We start from the raw sequence: 22,955 nt of genomic DNA on the forward strand, positions 1-22,955 counted from the left end.
TAAATAAAAAGAATAAAAAATAAAAAAATAATGTCAAATGTTAAAAATTTATGTGTATACCAAAATATCATTTGTTAAAATGAAACTATCACTTTCCTTATATATCTTGTTTAAGTATTTGTGTTCTTTATCTTTAGTGTTTGGATTAATTATCAATTCAAAATTATCAACATTTCTTTTTGTAATTTCAATGTGATGGATAAATATGCACTATTAACTTATTCTTTCTCTTTAAAAAATATAATATATAATTATATGGAAGATAATATAAATAATTATATACACACTGTTAATAAAGAATGAATTATAACAATTTTATATGTACGTTAATCATTAAAATTATATTTAATTTAAATATATACCTTCTATTTAGGAATAGTAATACGGTCAAATCATATATATTTTATTATATTTAAATTAATATTTTGTATCATACTTATTATTATATTATTAAATAAAATATATAATTTATATTTTAATACAATTATTAACTATAATTTATTTATTAATTTTATCAATTTTTTAAAGAAGAAAAATTATAACAATTTTAATAGAGCATTACGTAGTACATTATGTTAAAGTTCTAAAAAAACATGGAGTCTAACCATATTGAATTAATTATAATAATTAAAATTCATACTAAAGTTTTTTATACATTCACTAAATATATTATATATATATATTTATTATTAAAAAGAAATAAATAATTGATAGAATTTAAGTTGTACACTTAAAAAAAGAAAAAAATACATAATAAAAAATCTTTATTATTCATAAATTCATTATTTAAACTTTCAAATTGATATGTCTTATTCAGTTTTGATTTAGATCTAATAAAGAATTTTTCACGTAACAAAATTAAATGACTATCTGATATACTTTAAAAATATGTTTAGCGAGTCAAGGAAACTTACATATGTTTATCCCATCAATGATTTCAACATGTTGGTGCATAATTTATCTGTATAAGCAAGCAATCAAGTTTATGAAACCTCTTACAAATTCTATGTTAGTGTGATTAAAATATTTATAGATAGTTCTTTGACAAATTAAAAGCACTTAGATTTGTTACAGATTAGGAGTTAATTGCATTTTTTTTTGTATTCAAAATGAATATCCTTTCCAAAAAGAAGATCTATGGGCTAGCCCTGTCCCATAGGTTTTTGTGGATATTTTGGTCTTGTGAGCCTTTTCAATGGGAATTTTTGGTCTTGTGAGTTCTTTTGACCCTACTTCATGTGGGTCAGGCCAAACCATGTGAGGGAGGCTAAATTGACTGGATTATCTAGAAAGGACGTTATAATTATTGTGTTTTTATATTTTTTCTATGTTTTTTTGTATAAAATAAGTGAACTCTATGCTTCATTCTCCTCATCCCTATAACTTTTAAAACCACTATTTAATCTTTATTGTTTTATTTCTAATTTCCTCCTTTATTCACTCAATATAAGTAGGGGTGACAATATGGGTTCACTTGTTTTGACTCACTCTACATTTGGTCTGTTAAAACGATTCAAATTGACCCGTCTCACATAAAAATGAGTTAATTTTTTTTTCGTCTCACAAAACATCTGACCTGTAGGATGAGTCACATAAAAATTATTTATTTTTAAAAAAAAATATTTTGAATTAACAAACATAATGCATTCTGTCCAAAGAAGTAAAGAAACATAGTTTAAACATAACCAATAAAATATTTGATTAAAACATTTTGAATCTTGATTTTTTTTCAAGTTGTAGCTATTATGATATTTTTATTGAAATTATGTGCATTATTAATCATAATGGTTAATGTATTTATCTGAGTGCTTAATTAATAAATCTTATATTTACATACACTTAATGACTACAAATCAATATTGTTGCATGATGGAGTATTTGTCTCTCCCTTTAATATAAAACACATATAATTATTTTTTACAATTTAAATTTATGGAGGCTGATCCATCCCGTCTCGTCTTGTCCCATTGTTGGCTCGCATAAGTTAGAAGTTATGTAGAACAAACCAATAAAGTTAAACTCATGCATTCTACACTTTTCTAAATGGACTTGCAGAACAACTCATACCATCTCACCAATATTACCATTCCTAAATAGAAGATATATATTGAAATTAAATATAATTTTAATGATTAACATGCACATAAAATTGTTATAAATCATTCTTTATTAATAGTGTGCGTAAAATCCCAAATGACATTTCAGAAGTGATGATTGTTTAAAAATATCGAGACTCAATTATTTTAATATTAAATGGTTTTAATATAAATAGTTTCATTATGAATGATTTTCATTATTTTAAAATGCACCCTAGAAAGTTTTCTAATTTTTTTTAAGGGTTCTCGCTCTTTGTTCATCTGTTTGAAGATCTGAGACCGCTTGAGTGATTCTCGTGGCGAGATCTTCAAGTTTAACCAATCAGTGTCTTTGATAGAGTAAGTTGGTTTCTACTCCTTTCTTTGGTCAATTTCGTTTTCTTTTTTGTATGTAAGCTTTCCATTGTTGCATGTGATGTTTGAGTCTTCAATACGACTCTATGTTGATCATTGGTCCTAACGGTGTGCCCTGATTATGTTTCTGCTATTCGTAGGAGAAGATGAGGCTTTTTATGCATTTGGTACTTTTTTAGGCGTTTTAAGGCGGCTTGATCATCTATAAGGTAAGGGAAGCTAAATACCTCTTTTTTATTGTTTTAGTGCTTTGATAATTTGAGTTGGTATGCTTGAGTTTGATTTAGAGATTAAGCTTGTTTGAGCTTTTCTTGTGGTGTGGTATAATTGCTTTAACTTGATCTAAATTTTTGTTGTCTAATATTGGAAGAGACTTGCTATGATTTCTTGCAAAATTATGCTTAATTATTGATGATATATGGATAATAGGTTGTTGTTTTGGTTGATCAATTAGTTGTTGAACTTTAGTTTGACAATAGGTTAGAGAAATGACTCATTTTTGGTTTAAAATTTTGGGTTTTAATAGGTAAAATTATAGAGGAGTTGATTTAAGAGGTAACATGATGTTTGAAGTCTATTTTTGAGTCAATTAGGACTTGGTTAACCATTTAGTTCATTAAAATTTGATCTGAAATATGTAAAATCTGCTATATATGAGTTTTTGGTTTAGTTTTGAATTAGAGAATAGGAGATTCTAAATCAATTGAGCTAACTTGTGTTCAATATGGCATCAAAACATATTTTAGAACTTTCCATTGAGTTAAGAATACCAATTTGGTCATCCGAATAGTTCCTCAGTTCCCCAATTCATAGAAATGAAGCTATAGAAAAATAGTGAGCCTCTAGTTCTTGGGTGTTGAGTAGTGCTTTAGAGCGTTGAGCGCTGCCCAAGTCAATGGGCCATTGGTTTCTGGGTGTTGAGCGGTATTCTAGGACGCTGAGCGCCAGGTTTTCGTTACAGGTCTAAACCTTTTTTTTCCTATAATTAGTTGTGAGAGAGGTCCGACTCACTGGACGAGGGGTTGAGTGTTGGACGCTCTGTGTTTCGTAGTAATGTTTGTTTTCTATGTTTTTTTGGTTCTTGATTTGGCTTAGACTGATGTAAATTGATTTGATTCATGTTTAGTTTTTAGTTGGAATGGATAATAGTACTATATGTTATATGTTTGATTATGTTCAAATGAAATGGAAAGTGTGAATTAAGTCGGTTGTGATAGGGAATCAACGGGAAAATCCTTGTTGTTTTGTAGTGTGATGTATTGAAGAAGGGACTCCGAGATTGGATAATGATTCTGACACTTTTAATAACTTCCAATGTCAAGTAGAGAAGGATGATTATGTCGTGAAGAGTAATAGGAGGTCCTTAGGCTGGTCATCTATTGGCCATGGATGTTTGATGGATTAACCTTCGTGTGTGATAGTTTGATGTGGAAGGGTTGTTTCACCATACACTAGACATGTCCCCCATGAGTCGACATTAATACATGTATTTGGATGGTCGAAGTCTAGAGTTGATAAGTTTATTTTTGTATTGTTTGATTTGAACAATTATTAAGAAGATATTATTGATTTAAATTGTATGAATGTTCTTTGATACTTTAACTTACCCTTTTGTTTTTGTTTATATGTGTGTGCTCCTTTCTCTTTGGCAATGATCAACTTAATGGTGTGAGTAGAGAAGAATGTCTTTGGTGAGCAGGTGCTAGTTGATGGTGAAGCTGAGGCTTAAAGTCAGACATTTCATTGTTTCTTTTTTGTTTTGTATAGACTATATTACACTTTTGGTTTAATGTAGTATATCTCCTTCTAGTGTAGGACCGTGTATATATATTTTCCTATTATATGTTATATCTGCATAATTGTAATACCAGTTTATTTGTTTTTCTCGAGTGAACTATTTTGTACTATTAAAAATATGATGAATCCTTTAGTAGTTGAACAATATGAAAATTGAGATGTTATATGTAAGACCTGAGAAAATGTAGAAAAGTGATAGTTTTATTTTTAGAAATAATACTTTAATACACAAATATTTTAAATTCATTTCATACTATTTTGTTTTACTAAGTATTCGTGTTTTTCTAACTTTCCAACTGAATTTTATCTTTTAGTTTTTCTAACTTTCCAAAATTACATAAATACCCTGAAATTTCGTTTATCTGCGTTTTAGCTCCAACTGAATTTTCCAAAATTGCAACAGAATTCCTGTTTGACCAGAGAAGGACGCACCAATGAAGGTCTGCCACGTGGTAGCCCTCTTCCTTCCCAATTAGGTTTTCAGATTGGGGAAAGGGCTTCCCCTTTGCTCTTGCGGCGGCTGCTTTACCTGAGATTTTTCTACAGGTTGCTAATGATGTCGGCAGCGGTGGCTTTGACGGTGGAGGACGATGAAGGTGACATGGATGTTGTTCGTGGTGGTGCTATGGTGAAGATGATGGATGGTGGCAGCCATGGAGGAAGAAGAAGGGGATCTGCGATTTCCATGTCTTATGCGGTGGCGGCAACAGTTTTGATTTCTGTTTCGGTGATTGCTGGGTTTATTAAAACTAATATTACATAGATGATAATGGAACTACTATAAGAAAATAAACCTACGAAAGACAAGATCTACACATCTAGAATCATCTGATTTCCCAATTGTTTCACTCTCACCTCTCGCTAGAGCAACTGTAAAGAATGTTTCCCTAAGCTCACACCATTAAGGTGATCATCGCAAAAGAGAAAACATACACAAAGACAGACAACACAAAAGCAAGGGTAAGCTAGAATACAAAACGTGTCATATATCATTTATAACCTACCATCCTTAAATCAAATATGTAACATTCACCCATCCAAACATCTTAATATGTAAAGACCTACACCGATTGTTCAGACTTAGAATGAATGTCGAGTTATGACAGGTTGTGCACTTGTGCTGACCTCTACTATTTTGCAAAGTCATTGTCAATGGGTTTCACCCTACCACCCTCCCAAGGTTAGTCTATTATCGTGTCGTAAGCCTCCAGAAAGCACCTAGGTTAAGCCCTCCTACTACTATGACCAAATAGGTCAATCTTATCTATTTGAGAATGAAAGATCATTAAAGTGTTAGGATAATCCTCAATACTGAGCTCCCTATTCATTCTAAAGATACTTGAAACCACACTGAAGGAGTCCTTCTGTGGAACCCATTTTACCAATCATGAAACCAATTGAATCCATATGAAACCATATACATATAACCTTTCACTTTTACATTCCATACAAACATATATAACACTAATTATACTTCAAAGGACCATAAACAAACCAACAAGTCATCAAAAATCACATGAAACCATTCCATATACATTAATACACAAGAATAGTCCAAGAAGAACCACTAAACAACACAAAACCCCTTTAAACTCATACTTAAGCAAGGAAAACAACTTTGAAACCCTCACCAACAGCTCCGGAAGGGTTCAAAACCCCTAAAACAACCTAAAGAACGTCCAAAAGAGATTTCCAGAACCTTGAAAACCTTCCAAAACTGGTGTAGGGGCGCTCGAGGGCACCCAGGCACGAGCTGCACTGGAACAAGGGGCGCTCGGGCGCCATGCCATCACATAGAACACTTCAAAATTTACTTTTGATGCACTTGAGACTGGTTCTATTTATCAAAGGGGTTCTCTAAACATTATAATTGATGGGAAAACATATTTATAAGTAGAAGTAAGAATCCATTTGATGATTATGACTGAAGACTAGTGCATCAAACCATTTTTTGACAATCCAAAAGCACCTAAACTCAGATTTTCACCTTCTACACTAAATTTCTACAGCCTAACCCATTTGAACAAGTTCTAATTGACTCAATAACATATTACAAATCATCACCTATAACCCATAATTTCAAATTTAAAATCTCACTAGTTAAAATCCCTAAAATGGAAACTAAAACCATACACAACTCAACATTTCAACTACTAATTCATTTTATCTTAGATTTCTCGTAACTAAGACTCTAGACAAGTTTCAAATGACCATAAAATATCCTCAAAAACACAGTTTCTCTCATTTGATCATTAATTCAAAGTTTCACTCCTCAAAACCCCATCATTTGAACTCAAAACCAACCAAGACACCATTAAAGTACTATTAACTACTCCAACAAGTCTTAATTCACCTATAAACATACTCTAAAACTCAATTTACCCATTCTAACCCCTATCTAAAAAACTGACATACCAAATCCCTCCATTTTTTTACTAAATACACTTACCATTCAACTTAGTTCAATTCCCCTCCACATTTAACCCAAAACAACACAATCACACATCTTAATAACACAATCCAACATAAAATTTGAAGTTCACCACAAAATCAAACAAGTCCACCAACAATCATGTGATCAACCACAATTCATATCAATTTCCAACAATTACTAAACATCATACTATCAAAACATAACACTAGCTTCCTTTACCTCACAAAGAACAATCCAACTATAAAGAATGTTCCGCCGATTGCTTGAAATGCAAGGAATTTTTAGACGGACCTACAAAACACCAAATTTGAAAGCAGACAGAGTCCTTAGGACTTCAATTTAACCAAGAATAAAAGGGAAAACAGAAAAGCCACATGCAAAGGAGGATTCTTGGACAAAATCATAGATTGAAATCTAATAAAAATAAGGGTAGAAACTTAGTTGTTCTATGGTAGAAATTGATCGGCTAGAAATGTAGATCTTGTCGCCATAAGCGATTAGACACCTCCTAATCGTCAAATAGATGACTCAGGAGTCAGAACTCTTCGAGAGAAGATAAACAACTCTATGTAGGAACAATCGGTACCGATATAGAGTCGCGCAGTGGAATAAAATATTCGGAAAGCGTGTTACGGTCACAAATCAAGTTTTGATGGTCCGTTTTAGAAAATCAATTTTCTTAGAGAAAATTTATCAAACAATTGATGTGCATAAAATAGTAAAGAGTGTAAGGAATAGAAAAATTGACACACTAGATTTTTATCCTGGTTCGATTCAAAAGAATCTACCTCCAGTAGTTAATCACTATAAAAAGTGATTAACGATTTCACTAAAATCAGTTTCAACAAATTACAATAAGAGTGAATAAAAACAGAAAAAGATAAAACCTTCCTTCGAACGAACGAACCGGAAGAACAGCAACTTTGCCAACTTGAAGAGAACCGCTCCGACTTTTGACCCACAAAGCGCGAGCTTCTCCTTTTCACAAGACTAGGCAATGCAATGAACTAGCTTTTGGAACTTCCTCAGATCACACTGTATTCTCAAAAGCTCTGTGTTCAACTACATCTTTTCACAGAAAAACCACTATATAGCCAGCTGCTCTGAATATCTAAGGTTAAGTCTCAACTGCCACGAATAATCGATTATTGTAAGTGATAATCGATTATTCAAGTCCGTTACAGAATTTTCAAAAAGTGATAATCGATTATATGATGTGATAATCGATTATTCCTGTATGACTCTGTGATAATCGATTATTGTCATTCCATAATCGATTATTGTAGTTAAAAATGCAAGTTTACAAAGTTTACAAGAATTTCCTACTACATTTAATTTCTACAAATTGCTTTTAACTAATTCTAATATCTTCTTCAAGTAAAACTTCTTGCAGCATCATCAAAACAAATTTCTTCAAGATTTACCAATACTCCTTATTGGTAACAATCTCCCCTTTTTGATGATGATCAAAAATTCAATTTTAAAAGCAATTTTGGCTTACCTGCAAAACATACAAGCTAACAGACAACAACAAAGTTAGCAATACCTGTAATAATTTATACTTCTCCCCCTTTTTGATCAGAAGCAAAAAGATTTGATGTTAAAGGCTCCCCCTAAATATGATCTCCCCCTCAATTAAACAAAGTATGCATATAATCAAGAGATCATTTTATTTATGAAAATAAGGATTACATTATAAGAAGACACATAACAGACAGAATTATAACATAGATGAAATAGCAAGCAAACAACAAAACATTCTAACATAGAACCTACATCTAAAACTCAGGACTATGAGATCTCTCTGTAGGTTGAAGGTTGAGATGATTCTCGATGTTAGATAGGCAAACATCAAGATCAAGAAATTGATCAACCATGTACTCATCAACAGATTGTTGCCACTCATAAATCTCCTCAAAGTGTGTTCTTTGTGCTAGACTCATATCCTCTAATTGCTTAGATAATCTAGCAAAATGTTCTTCCATGGAGAGTGAGGAGGATGAGGGCATGGTAGATGGACCAACATCAGAAGGAGCAACAACATTAACTGGTTCTGCCATATGAGTATCGATGTCATCATCTTCATCTTCATCAGGATGGTCATCATCTTTGTGAATGAGAACTCTTCCTCTAGTAATGAATCCCATCTGACGAAAGGTAGTATTGCCAATTTCCGAGCCAACAGCTTGACTGGCTTGGACAAGTTCTCCTTCAACATTTACACCTTTGTACTCCAAGATTCTAGAAATAAGAAGAGCATAAGGAAATTGATAGGAGTGGGATTTCTTAGCTTTTACCATAGTGTCAGCAATGAGAGTAGGCCAATCGATGTGTATTTGATTTAGGATCCCATACAAAAGAAGTAGATCCTGTTCAGAGCATTGAGCATGATAGGTAGTGAATCATCCTTTCTTCAACCTTGAAACCTCCAACAAGCAATTGCCTTCGATGAGTCTGTTGTTTAGGGTGACGCAGGAAGGATTGGAAAGTCATCAAGCGATCGAAATCTTGTTGTCCGAGATGAACTTTGACAGCATCATCCCAGATGGGTAGTTGGGCAACGTTGGTCCACACATCATCATCTAAAATTATGCGAACACCCTTGACTTTAGTGGAAATAATCCCATCTCGATATCTCAAGTTGAAGTAGAACACTCTGATGAGATCAGGATAAATGCAACCTCTTTGCTCCACCAGATTTGAGAGTCCTTGAACATTAAAAAGCTCTGGAAATTGAAATCCATAGAAACGGAAAAAATCAAGGCGAATATACTTTACCGCCATAATTCTTCTTTCTTGCCAAGAAGTAACATAGTCCGCATGTTTTCCTTGATCTGAAATCCATCCATCAATGGTTGCCGGACGTGGTTGAGAGGAAGAGGATGCTCCAGCAGCTCTGCGGCGATGTCTTCTTGAGAGGAAGAGGATGCTTTGATACCAATTGTAGGAACAATCGGTACCGATATAGAGTCGCGCAGCGGAATAAAATATTCGGAAAACGTGTTACGGTCACAAATCAAGTTTTGATGGTCCGTTTTAGAAAATCAATTTTCTTAGAGAAAATTTATCAAACAATTGATGTGCATAAAATAGTAAAGAGTGTAAGGAATAAAAAAATTGACACACTGGATTTTTATCCTAGTTCGATTCAAAAGAATCTACGCCCAGTAGTTAATCACTATAAAAAGTGATTAACGATTTCACTAAAATCAGTTTCAACAAATTACAATAAGAGTGAATAAAAACAGAAAAAGATAAAACCTTCCTTCGAACGAACGAACCGGAAGAACAACAACTTTGCCAACTTGAAGAGAACCGCTCCGACCTTTGACCCACAAAGCGCGAGCTTCTCCTTTTCACAAGACTAGGCAATGCAATGAACTAGCTTTTGGAACTTCCTCAGATCACACTGTATTCTCAAAAGCTCTATGTTCAACTACATCTTTTCACATAAAAACCACTATATAGCGAGCTGCTCTGAATATCTAAGGTTAAGTCTCAACTGCCACGAATAATCGATTATTGTAAGTGATAATCGATTATTCAAGTCCGTTACAGGATTTTCAAAAAGTGATAATCGATTATATGATGTGATAATCGATTGTTCCTGTATGACTCTGTGATAATCGATTATTGCCATTCCATAATCGATTATTGCCATTCCATAATCGATTATTGCAGTTAAAAATGCAAGTTTACAAAGTTTACAAGAATTTCCTACTACATTTAATTTCTACAAATTGCTTTTAACTAATTCTAATATCTTCTTCAAGTAAAACTTCTTGCAGCATCATCAAAACAAATTTCTTCAAGATTTACCAATACTCCTTATTGGTAACACTCTAGAAAAGTGGTTTATAGAGAGATGGTAAGTTTTAAAATAATGAAACAAGTTTATAACAAAATTATTTATAACTAAATCATTTAATATTAAAATAAGAGAGTCTCACTATTTTTAAACTATCATCACTTCTAAAATGTCATTTTCTAGGGTATTACATTCTCCCTAATAAGAAAACTTTTCGTCCTCGAAAATTCACTTATCGGATTGGAGGAACAACCTATTCTCCTCTCATTCTCTATCACAACCACCTACTTGACAAAGATACTACTCCCCAACAACTTTATTGACATGAAAAACTTTGCCTCTATGCTAAAATGTTCTAGTGTTAAATAACTTAAATTGGTCTAACCATTACTCTTAACACAAATTCTCAACCTCTAAACCTTAGATTTTAAGGATCTTTCTTTCACATAACCAACCACCTATTTCTTTCATCTATTCTTCACTGTCTCTTGTGAATTTCCTTTAAAACTTCTAATATGCTTGACTTCTGAGCAACCCTTGACTGATCTCCTTTGACTTTCTATTAACCCCTTTTAAGAAGCACTATATAACTGACTTGATCACTACAACTTCTGTTTTAACAACCACCTAGTATGCTCTTGATCACCTTTAACCACACCCATTATGGGAACTTCATATTGCTTTACTAATCTCCACTCTTGAGTAACATAGTTTCCAACTATGCTATCGCATTACCAAAGTAAAACACTATTCCATTGCAACAAAAAAACGAATTTGAGCACTCCATCTTCACTTTGTTAATTCACTGACCTGAACCATAAGCATTTCTTGACCCACTATTTTGTAATCATACTTAGATTTGTATCTTTCTCGACTTGAGATCACTAGCTCGATTAATATCAAGCCAACTTATGATACATAAAGAAGAGATTCAATCCTTAAAGGAAAATCAACCATATGATTTGGTAGAATCACCAAAAGAAAGAAGAGCATGGTAGAACAAATGAGTGTTCAAGCTCAAGAATGAAGAGAACAATCCAAACCCAAGGTATAAAGCACGAATTGTCGTGAAGGGGTGCAACCACAATATAAAAATAGACTTTGATGACATATTTTCACCAATGGTGAAGATGACATCTATTAGAGTGATTCTAGGTTTTGCCGCAAAACAAGACCTGTATACTGAACAATTGGATGTCAAAACAACATTCTTACACGGAGACCTAGAAGAGGAAATTTACATGAAGCAACCAGAGGGTTTTGAAGAACCATGCAAAGAACACTTGGTGTGTTGTCTGAAGAAAAGTCTCTATAGTCTGAAGCAAGTTCCAAGACAACGGTATAAGAAATTTAATTCTTTCATGATCCAACATAATTTTAAGAAGACCTCTGCAAACCACTGTGTATTTGTGAAGAATTATGAAAATGGTGAGTCCATCATACTTCTCTTATATGTTAATGATATGTTGATTGTGAAAAAGGATAAAATTAAAATAACTATCTCAAGAAGGCATTGAGTAAGTTTTTTGCCATGAAAGACTTGGGTGCAGTGAAGAGAATACTAGGAATGAAAATCTCCATATTTTTATTCTAAAAGAATGTTGTCGGTATCTCAAGAAGATTACATCGAGAAGATTCTCAAAAGGTTCAACATGCACAATGCCAAATCTGCTTGTGTTCTAATTGTTGGATATTTCAAACTCAACAAGTGTCAATGTCCAAAAAATGAAGAAGAAAAAGAAGAAAGAACAAGGTACCCTACTCTTCTGTCGTGGGTAGCCTTATGTATGCAGTGGTTTTTACAAGGTTAGATATTGGCTACGTTATAGGAGTTGTGAGCAGGTTCCTGTCAAATCTAAGAAATGAGCATTGAGAAGTTGTTAAGTGGATACTAAGGTATCTTAGAGGATCTGCCAAAAGAAGCTTGTGTTTTAGCAATGCAGATCTAAACCTAATCGGATATTCAAACTCAGATATGGCTGAAGATGTCGATTCAAGGAAGTCAACATCAAGTTATCTTATTACTTTTGTAGGGGAAGCTGTTTCTTAGCAACAAAGCTTCAAAAATGTGTGACATTGTCTATCGCTGAAGTAAAGTATGTAGCAGTCACTAAAGCCTCTAAAGAGATGTTATGGATGAAGAATTTTTTAAGCGAATTAGGACATGATTAGGATGATTATGTCGTGAACTGTGATAATCAAAGTACTACTCATATAACCAAGAACCCCATGTTCCATTCACACTCAAAGCACATTGACATCCGGTATAATTAGATATGAGAAGCTTTGGATGAGAAGAAATTGAAGATAGAGAAAATTCATAGAGAATTGAATTGGCCTGATATGATGACTAAGTCAATACCAACAAAGAAGGTTGAAGATTGTTGCCAAGGTGATGGTGTCATGGTACCTCCCACTAAGTCAAAATGCAAAGAAAGATAGAAGGTTCATTTTAAGTTTACGGGAGAGTTTTGTTGAATAATAAAATGGACCCACCACACATTGAGCAAAGTTTGCTTATGAAAAATAATGCATTGAAAGTAGCCACTACTAATTGGCATTGTCTCACACTATTGTATGCTTTCCGGAAATTAAGGCCACCTCACCAACCTCTTATTTTGGACTCCTTCTTCTTTCTACAATTATAAATAGGAAATTACAGGGTGCAATAAAAAAACACAACCGAGACTTAAATACAACGCAATAGAAGAGAGGAGAGAGAGCCACTGTGAAGGAGAGAAATACCACCAAGAGGTGAAGACATAGTGCAGCAAAAACTGTGTGAGTCTACACAAGAAAGAGTTTTAGTATACCATCCCAAAGGGTGAGTGGGGAAACAATTAATTTTGTTCCCTATTTTTTTTAATAATCAAAATAAACAATTGCATTAACTCAATCTAACCTCAGAATCCATAATGATATTACAACAGAATAGCCCTAGACGCTTAGCTCTCCATGAATGGAGTTGAATACATTATGAAATAAGAGAGAGAAGTGGTGAATGAATGAATGACGTCAAGTCCCCTTTTCTGCCTCCCTTGGGTCTCTTTATATAGGGCTTGATTGGGTTTGGACTCTGAATATGTTGCCAAAATCTTTTATCTTATATCTTCCAAATAACTAAAAGATTTAGATAATTATAACATTATTTGGAAGATATTTTCTGTTGATATTCCCAAATTAAATTAATTCAACAATTGAATTTTATCTTTTAGCTTTTCTAACTTTCTAAAATTACACAAATGCCCTGAAATTTCCTCTATCTACGCTTTAGCCCCAACTGAATTTTCTAAAATTGCAACAAAACCCCTGTTTGACCAGAGAAGGACGCACCAATGAAGGTCTGCCACGTGGCAGCCCTCTTCCTTCCCAATTAGGTTTTCAAATTGGGGAAAGGGCTTCCCCTTTGCTCCTACGACGGCTGCTTTGCCTGGGATTTTTCTACAGGTTGCTGATGATGCCGGCAGCGGTGGCTTTGACGGTGGAGGACGATGAAGGTGACGTGGATGTTGTTCGTGGTGGTGTTGTGGTGAAGATGATGGATGGTGGCGGCCATGGAGGAAGAAGAAGGGGATCCACGATTTCCATGTCTTCTATGGTGGCGGCAACAATTTTGATTTCTGTTTCGGTGATTGCTGGGTTTATTGCAGGTCTGGTTTTGATGCAAGTTTTGATTTAGTGATGGAGGATGGCATGGCGGAACTCGCGAGGAAGATGGTGATATACGTTGAAGGTTGCGATTTGTGTCGCGGCGGAAGTGACTAGCGGCTGGCGGTGCGGTGGCGTGAAGGACTCGCGATGGTGGCGGCTTGACGGTGACGACCCTGCTAGCGTGGAATGAACAGTGACGGTTGAAGATGGCGCTGGCACCAGGCGGCTAACGACGAGAATCTGTGGTGGCCTGTAGTGGCGCGGCGGCAAGGTGGTTGCTGGTGGCTGACGGCGCCTAGGGTTTGGATTGGGAATTAGGGTTTCTGTTTGGAGATGGTGATTGTGAAATGTGTCAGGGGTGGTGATGTGGCAAAACCTGATTGGCTCACTGATTAGTGGAAGGATGAGTGATGTGGTATCATTAGGACGGTTTGATATGTTGGTGATGGATTGCCACATGGTGTAATCTGGTGAAGTCTGACTAGTTAGTGGTAGGAGGGGTATGGGTAGGAAAATTTAGGGGTGTAGGAAAAAAGGCTTAGTGTTTGGGCTTGGTTAAGAAAAGAAGGGTGTATGTAGGGAAATTTGGGAGATGCAAGGTAAAGACTGCCTCTTTAGCCCATATGTACATTATTTTTCAAATAAAACCTGATTTTGGGCCTTAATTTGTAATTTGGACCAATTAAGCTTTAATTTCAGCTGCACAAATAAACATTAGAACATCCAAGAATAATTTATGTACTAAAACTCACTTTTTACGTCTCTCTAATTCTCAAACCCAACAATTTCAATCATCACAAATTCACTTAAAATCAACCATTTAAACACAATTATCCCATCAAAAATTTGAATTTTAAAACATAAATGTGGACATAAATATACACTCATTAGTGAGATTCTATAAAGAGATCCTCAGATATTAAGAGAACACTTTGTAATCCTACTTTTATAATGGAGATATTTTTCTACACAAGATCTATGATTTTTTCGAAAAGTTTTCCATGTAAAAATTTACTGTGCTATCATTTTCATTACTCTTTCATTTCTACGTTTCCGCTTAGTGTCTATTTTGCATTCACAAATAAGGGAACAAGTATCGCTGTTACCCAACATTTGTTTGGATAGATTGCTCTGTAGGAGTTGTTGGTAATCTTTTAGGCGGCATTTCTATTGGCCGGTTCCGCTAACAAACCATGTTTTTATACCTTGGCCTCCTCGTTGTTCTCCAATTTTTAATAACCATTTCAGTTCATGAGAGTTCTCTTGGGCTCCCGAGTCCATATGTTGAATCAACTTTCACAACTATTGGTTGCTCTAAGAAAGCCTGAAATTGCTCAATATCATGGTTTACAGCATCTTACAATATGGTTTGTCCATGATATTGCGACTTGTCACCTATAACTTTATTTATGAACTTTGCTTTCTTTAGGTGTTCCCTCAATTTTGTTGATGAAATAATGTATTGATCATCCGCATTGATAAGTAGTTGCTTATCAAAGTGAAGTATATGAAATTGTTTCTCATGATATTTCATATTATTCAGAGTTGTGCATGCTCCAATATTTCTTCGTAGTTTTGCATCCGATAAAAGAAACATGAAAGATTTTGGTGGAAAGTGGATTGAAGAACCTCCTCCACATGAACCTATGGTTGCATAAGGTAATGACTGGGAAATTTCTATAGGAAACTGGACTTGTATGGCTTTGACATGACAGATCATTATGTTATATATCACATAATAAAGAGAAATATATGAAACACAGAAAGCACCTTTGAAAGCTTATTTGAAAACATATTTCAAAACAGGTTAAAACAAGTATGCCATATTTTGTAATTAATATTGAAAACACAAAAGAAAGTGTAAATATTTTATCAAACCGAACATATCTTAGTTGTGTCATGTTAATGTGAATTTCGCCAAGTCACTTAAGTTGTTGAATTAAGTAATTAGCATGCATGGACAAGATTTTTCTATTAACAAGAAAAGTTAAACGGGGCAACCTGTGGATCAATTTTCAATATTGGATCACACAGCTATTCGGTAGTTGTTTTTGTGAAAGAATACTCTGTTATTAATAGCACAAGCCGCAGTTATACACTTTATATATGAATATATTTCTCAGTTTCTTACTTTTACACGATCTTCATACATGCAGATGGAACAGTGCACAACTTGAATGAATACATTAACAGAGCTATTACCGATATTACTATCAGTGCAGTCAAATCGATGTAATTTTTACCCAGAAAATGTTGTGGTGATACAATTATAAATATAATAAATTGACGTTATAATACACTCTAAATTTTATCACAATTAATTAACTGAAAAAAAATGACGGTTTAAATTGCCACTAAATAACATGTTACAATGACGTTAAAATTCAAAATTTTAAATTTTAGTAGAGATATTCTATTTGAATATGGTGATAGTGAAGACTTTGCCTAAACTGAAAGTGAAGAGTTTGAGTTTGGAATAAAACTCTACGTCATAAAAAAAAAACTTGAGATTTTAAAAACTTAAAAATATAAATAATATAAATATAATACATGTCACATGTCCCACCTTAGTATATTAAAATAATATACATTAACTAACTGTAATGTACGTATCCTTGTTAATTATTAGAATTATAAATGCAAAGTCTTTATTATGACATAAATATAAATTGCGAAAACAAAAGAAAAAGAAAATAATATTTCAAAGATAAATTAAAGCAGAATAAAGAGCCCTATTTTACATTAAGTCCTTAAAACAAATAGTCCAATATCTGTCATTTATTGGGAAAATGAAAACTAATAAAAATTATTTAGTCTTTACGTATTATCATTTTGACCTCAAAAACCTTTTATTATTCGCTCTGAATTTTAAACTTGCTCTGATTAGTTCATGTAGCACTTGCATTGTTCTGAGTTTCATTGGTGATCTTTGGGTCCATAGAAGGCTTCCCTTTCAGAAAATTTGAGTACCATTTAGCAGAGAGCTTAGGTTGCCTCCCCAAGTTTGGATCATTCATATCTACGTAGTATAGACCGTAACTTGATTCATATCCACCCACTATTTCGAATACATCCATGAAGGACCATACAAAATAACCCTTTACGTTTAATCCACTCCTGTGTGTCCAAAAGAAAGGAAAAAGAATAAACAAAAATCAGCTTTTGTAATCCCTTTTAACTTTCCTTCACACTTGAAAATGAAAATAAAAGTACAAGTACCTGAGTGCATCAATCATGCTCCCTATGTATGCATGCAAGTAATTCACCCTCGACCAGTCATCTAATGATGAATTATGAGGTGTTTCTTGGCCTGCAAAGCTAAAAAGGCTTACTATACAACTACATAATAGGACAGTTGAATATGTTGAAAAAAGAATCATGAAACTTCTGATTTCCAAGTTGGGAAATTGCCATACCATTTTCATGTATGAAAATTGGAATATTGCCATAAGCGTTCCTTAGTGAGTCTAACATCCTTAGGAGAATCTTGGGAGTAATTGGCACCTAAACCCATCAGCTGGTTAGTGGAAAGTATTATAGCTAAATCTTTATAAGAATAAAGGAATACATAGAGTGGAATAGCACCGTGTTCCTGCTATTACCTTATATTTAGTTCTATCATTTGGAAGATATGCTGCAACCAGAAAGAACAATAATCAGCTGTTTAATTTCCACAAAATTAGAGGAAGATGGATGACAACACAGACCGAAGTTTACTATCTGAACAAGTTCTTATCAATAACAAGGCAATATTAAAGTTTTTTACACAGGATTTTTAACGTTTGTTGGCATGGATTAGGAAGTTTATTTATTGAAGATTTGAATTGATAAAGGGCAAGAGACATTGATTGAGAATTAGATTTCCTGGCCTGATGAATTAGAAAATTTAAACACTATTTAACCAAAACAACCCTTATATTCTATGATAAACAGGAGACAAAATCAATATGGAAGGGCAAACCCTTTATCAGTTGCTGAAAAATATAAAGGGTTAAATATGTTTTTCGTCTCTTAAGTATCACACGATTTTGGTTTTAGTCCCTACTCGAAACTTTGATGGTTTTTAGTCCTCGTAGTTTTGAAACTATTAGTATTAGTCCTTAAATATGGACGGCGTTAAGTTTTAGTAGATGTGGCAAACGGCGATGCCAGGTTTGATGCCAGCTGCGCTCTGCACTCTCTCTGCCACGTTGCTGGCCAATAAGAATCTGACACTCACGTGGCCATTCTCGTTCTTCCTCCCTCACCCTCAATACAACTGGAATTTCAACCGTCAAAAGGACTCAGAATGTTGCTGCCAAAGTCGCTACTCAGCGCCTCGCTCAGGTCATGGCTTCTCAGACTGCCGACGACGACGACGGCGAAGATCTAGGTTTTCGCTACACTGCTCCCCCGCCTCTATCTCTCTCCAGGAACTCTGCTAAGTCCACTACAACTCTCAGATCGCCATCTCCTGCCGCGGTCCGATTCTTCCCATTCCACTCCACATTTATCCCATCCATCATTAACTGACTTCCTTTCCTTATTCACCTCCTAACTTAATTAGGTACCTCGAAACCTCCCGGAAGAATTAATGTATCTTCGCGCACCAGCCCCAGCACCAGCACCAGCACCAACTCCACCTGCTACTAATAGACCATTACATTATAATAATGCCTGCCTGTCCACCCCCTAAACAACAATTACAATTCGGGGTTCCATTAAATTTGTAGGTTTTCGTTTGATACTAGATCCGTTCTACCATGGCGGAGGTGCAGGGGCAAGTTTCCCCAATCTGGCAAACCCTAATTTGGGGTGGAAGGGAGCTGACACGTGTCAGATTCTTATTGGCCAAATAAAAAGAAAAGCAACGTGGCAGAGATTGAAGAGGCAAGCTGGCATAAGACGTGGCCTCGCCGTTTGCCACATCTACTAAAAGTTAACGCCGTCCAATTTTAAGGACTAATAGTAAGAGTTTCAAAACTATGAGGACTAAAAACCATCAAAGTTTCGAGTAGGGACTAAACCCAAAATCGTGTGATACTTAAGGGACGAAAAACATATTTAAGCCAAATATAAAATAGCATGTCAATAAGTCTAATTCCATGGATCTTGGAATAAAGTCCAATTCCATTCGTAACAAGTATTTGATTCTTAAACTGTAGGATAGTACATCTCACAATAAAGAAACATTTGTTCAACATAGATATAGAATTGGTTATGCAATAAAAATGTATAAGAGAAACGACTTGTGACGTTGATAGGAACACAGAGTTGAAAAGAGACAAAAGAGTAATATTTTTTATTGTATAGACTATATAAAACACAAAGAATAGGCGAGCAGTCTCTCCCCTTCACAAAGAGTCAAAGCTCAATCTATAAGATTATCAAAACGTTCCCTCACACAAGAGTTTCCTGTCTTCTTATAAAGGCCCCCAAACCAACTAACCAAATTAACAACTAATTCCTAAACTGTTTCCTCTCTCCTTCACCTATTACCCATTATAACCTATCATATTATATCCTATGAGACGTACCTTGAAATTTTGCTGATAGATCTGCTACGTAATCCCTGTTCTCCTTCTTCAGGTTGTCTGGACTGTCCTTAACATAAACAGAGTAGTAAAAGTTTATTCCAAAGAAATCGAGTGAGCCCTTCACTAGATTTGATTCCTTTTGAGTGAAGGAAGGAAGCCTTGAGCCAGCATTCCTTTTCATTATATCCGGGTAATCTCCAAATATAAAGGGATTCATAAACCTGCTCTCACAAATCATAACAAAACCAACTGTATAATGTATAAAACATTGAGATATAAAACCATTCATGAATCTCATAAATGGTACAAAACCAGTATATCAGTACATGAAAAATTTATAAACTCCACTGTTAGAGTATACCTACAAAGTTTCACAGTGCCTAGAGATCAAAGTGTCCCAAGCAACAGACATGAGGTGGGAAATAAACAAAGAGATTCAAGAGTTTATTCCTTGTCGCGTCACATTTTTGTGATATTTGACTTGCAAGGTGTGTGTATTGTCACGCTTTAATATTAAAGAACTCTTATATGAAGGGGCATGTTATAGATACAGAAATCATGTTCCTTCACCTGAGTTAAGATATTTTTGAAATGTTTCTCCTTTGCGATTCCAAGATGCAAATTTGTGAATGTCAACAGGTATTGGAAAGAGATACCATGCCTGGATTGTTACTTACCACCCAATGAAGAAGTCTTGGACCCTTTGAACGGCCATTAAATCTTCAGTAGAATTTGTTTGAGGAAGAAAACCGGGAAGAAGGTGACTAAACCCAATTAAGCCATGCTGCATGCCCTGCATCCAAAATAGATTGTTTACTGAATAAATTAAACTATCTTATCACCATTTCCAAAAGACATCATCATGATGATGACCTTTCCTTCTACCCTTTCAAGATTATGGTTTAAAATGCAAATATAAGGCCTAACGAATGACATAGTAGAGTGGCTTGAATGGGCCATTTGATACATAATTTTTACCTGGTATTTCTTTTTATATACCCTAGCAGCTGAAGCATGTGCTAACAACATATGATGGGCAGCCAAATATGGCTCCGTTGAGGAATTTCCTCTGGAACAGTTCATTATAAGGTTAGAAGAACACCTCTGAGGTGGTGCCAATCCTACATCATAGCCCATTAGTATATTCATATTGGCCTCATTCACGGTAGTCCAATACTTAACTCTGTCTCCAAATTCTCTAAAGCACACTTCTGCATATTTTGTGAAGTCTTTCCTACAAACATACATATATAAATATGGTATACCATTTCTCAATATCATGCCAGATTTAATTTGCACAATTTCTATCTAGGACAAGACTGTAACACGACTAGAGACTTCAAGTTTGGGAACCATACACAATTTTTCGACTAACCCATCCTCCATATTCATCCTCAAGTGCTTGTGGCAGGTCCCAATGGTGTAATGTAACATGTGCTTCTATTCCTACATTAAGATAATCATAGAACAAAAATACATTTACTAGATAACTTGGAATAACCTCTTACGTGATAATCAAATTTAAAATCTAGTCTTCACAAGAACCATTGCCGATCAATTCATCAATAAGGTTGTTGTAAAACTGTAGTCCCTTGGGATTCACTTGTCCTCTTCCATCTGGTAATACATGAAAACAACATGGTCAGAACATGGAAATAATAATGTTTTGATTTTAGAGAGACTGATTCCCCCAAATTAAACCAAGTGCGTGTATCTAATACGACTTAGTTTCTCACATTTTATTTTAGACAGTAGTTTAAGAGTAGGCTGACAACAGTTTGATGATCACCTGGAATAAGCCTTGACCATGATATGGAAAATCTGTATCCTTCTAAGCCCATGTCGGCCATGAGCTTAACATCTTCCTTCAGGAAAATCAAAGCTGGATATTAACTCAAAAAAAAACTATGAAGTCTTTTTAGTTGAACAAGAATTTAAAGCAAGTGGATCATAAAAGATCTGCATCTTTTGTGTATATACAACAATTTCTTTTAGTTCTTTGTATCTATATGCTTACACAGCAGGGTCACTAACCTTATATTTGTGATAATGATCACATGCAACATCTCCATCACCAGCATACAAATTCCCTGAAAAAATCTTTGCATTAAATTTCGTGAAAAAGATAATAGCAAAAAAGCTTAAAAATAGATTTAATATGTGAAAAGAAATGAAGCATAGTGTAGATATGAGAGTAGTGAGTAGAGGGTAGTACCATTTCCAGCATGAGAGAAGGTGTCCCATATGCTTGGCTTCCTGCCATCTTCATTTGCTGCACCTTCAACCTTTCACATAACGCCAATCACAAATTCAGCAAAGAATCACAAAAGTAGGACAGTGAAGAGTGTGAAAAACAGAGAGGGAGGGAGACAGAAGAACCTGGTAAGCCGAGGTTGATGCACCAAACACGAAGTCACGAGGGAACTGGTCTCTGCTAAAGGCATGAGCACCAGGGCGAACTATCAGAAGCACTAATTCTACAACTGCAAAAACCTTCAACATGAACCTCATACTCTCTGCTTTTCTTGTTAATGGCGTCATCTGTTTTAATGTTTTGACTATGAAACACAAATGACCGCTTTCTTGTGATTCAGCGTCTATTTGTTGTCTTTTTATTTATTTATTCTGATTCTTATGAGTTTGTCCGAAGCCATATCTGCCCACACCCATCTACCGCTGTATCTTTATGTATGTGAAAATGCTGCTGAAGTTTTCTTGCAGAAAAAAAGAAAAAAAATTATATATATAAAATACACTTTCTTTCCTTTCCAAGAGAAAAAAGTACTACAAAACAAACAAACTCAACTGTGGCTATTATTTCAGATGTAACATTGATATTTTCTCACGGATTATTGTAGCAACCGGTAATTATGAAACATCTTTTGAAAAATTAAAGTTGATATGACATTAGGTAATAAAGAGTAACAAGAAATCCCTAATCTGTGTGCGTTACTCCTGGAATATGTGGAATCCCTCTTATACTCACAGTAACTACGGAAATCGTTTATGCTCGATGTAACTCGAATGGCTGGGATGGGACAAGGTTATATTTTAAGGAAAATGATTCCTTGACAACAAATTTTTGCCAACTATTTGATAACGTCACGTGTTGCAAAATGATTAGCTTAACTTTTAAATGGAACCGGCTTGTTTAGGAGGACATTTTTGGCGGATTGAGTCTTCTTCTTTCGAAGTTTAGCACATTCGCAAACTCGGTTTCCGTTCTCTGCCACTCTTTCGATTCTCCGGTGTGAGTCTTCTTCTTTCAAAGTTTTGCACTTTTGCAAAGTCGATCTCCG

General features: G+C 34.6%; 1 protein-coding gene across 3 annotated transcripts; it reads right to left on the reverse strand.

Annotated features, from left to right (window-relative positions):
* Positions 1–16,852: 16,852 nt before the first annotated feature.
* Positions 16,853–22,351, reverse strand: LOC108327041 (beta-glucosidase 11). 3 transcript variants are annotated; one of them, XM_017560715.2, is made up of 13 exons: positions 22,036–22,351; positions 21,872–21,941; positions 21,691–21,746; positions 21,446–21,521; positions 21,202–21,273; positions 21,015–21,102; positions 20,635–20,890; positions 20,334–20,449; positions 19,657–19,877; positions 17,743–17,774; positions 17,557–17,644; positions 17,360–17,450; positions 16,853–17,257 (listed from the first exon to the last, which is right to left on the reverse strand). In XM_017560715.2, the coding sequence occupies exons 1-13, from the start codon at positions 22,195–22,197 to the stop codon at positions 17,029–17,031; spliced, it is 1,557 nt and encodes a 518-aa protein (XP_017416204.1). In that variant the 5' UTR covers positions 22,198–22,351; the 3' UTR covers positions 16,853–17,028. The 3 variants fall into 3 exon arrangements, with proteins under 3 accessions (XP_017416204.1, XP_052728898.1, XP_017416205.1); XM_052872938.1 differs by lacking the exon at positions 22,036–22,351 and having other exon boundaries at positions 21,446–21,538; positions 21,872–21,943; XM_017560716.2 differs by lacking the exon at positions 22,036–22,351 and having other exon boundaries at positions 21,446–21,517.
* Between the last annotated feature and the right edge of the window lie 604 nt (positions 22,352–22,955).

Source organism: Vigna angularis, chromosome 2 (assembly GCF_016808095.1).
Source record: "Vigna angularis cultivar LongXiaoDou No.4 chromosome 2, ASM1680809v1, whole genome shotgun sequence".
NCBI lineage: Eukaryota > Viridiplantae > Streptophyta > Magnoliopsida > Fabales > Fabaceae > Vigna > Vigna angularis.

Coding starts and splice junctions, on each gene's coding strand:
- LOC108327041 (XM_017560715.2), bottom strand. CDS start 22,197: ATGACGCCATTAACAAGAAAAGCAGAGAGTATGAGGTTCATGTTGAAG. Junction 21,274..21,445: donor ATGGTCAAGGCTTATTCCAG/GTGATCATCAAA, acceptor ATGTATTACCAG/ATGGAAGAGGACAAGTGAAT. Junction 19,878..20,333: donor CAAGACTTCTTCATTGGGTG/GTAAGTAACAAT, acceptor TTGTGAGAGCAG/GTTTATGAATCCCTTTATAT.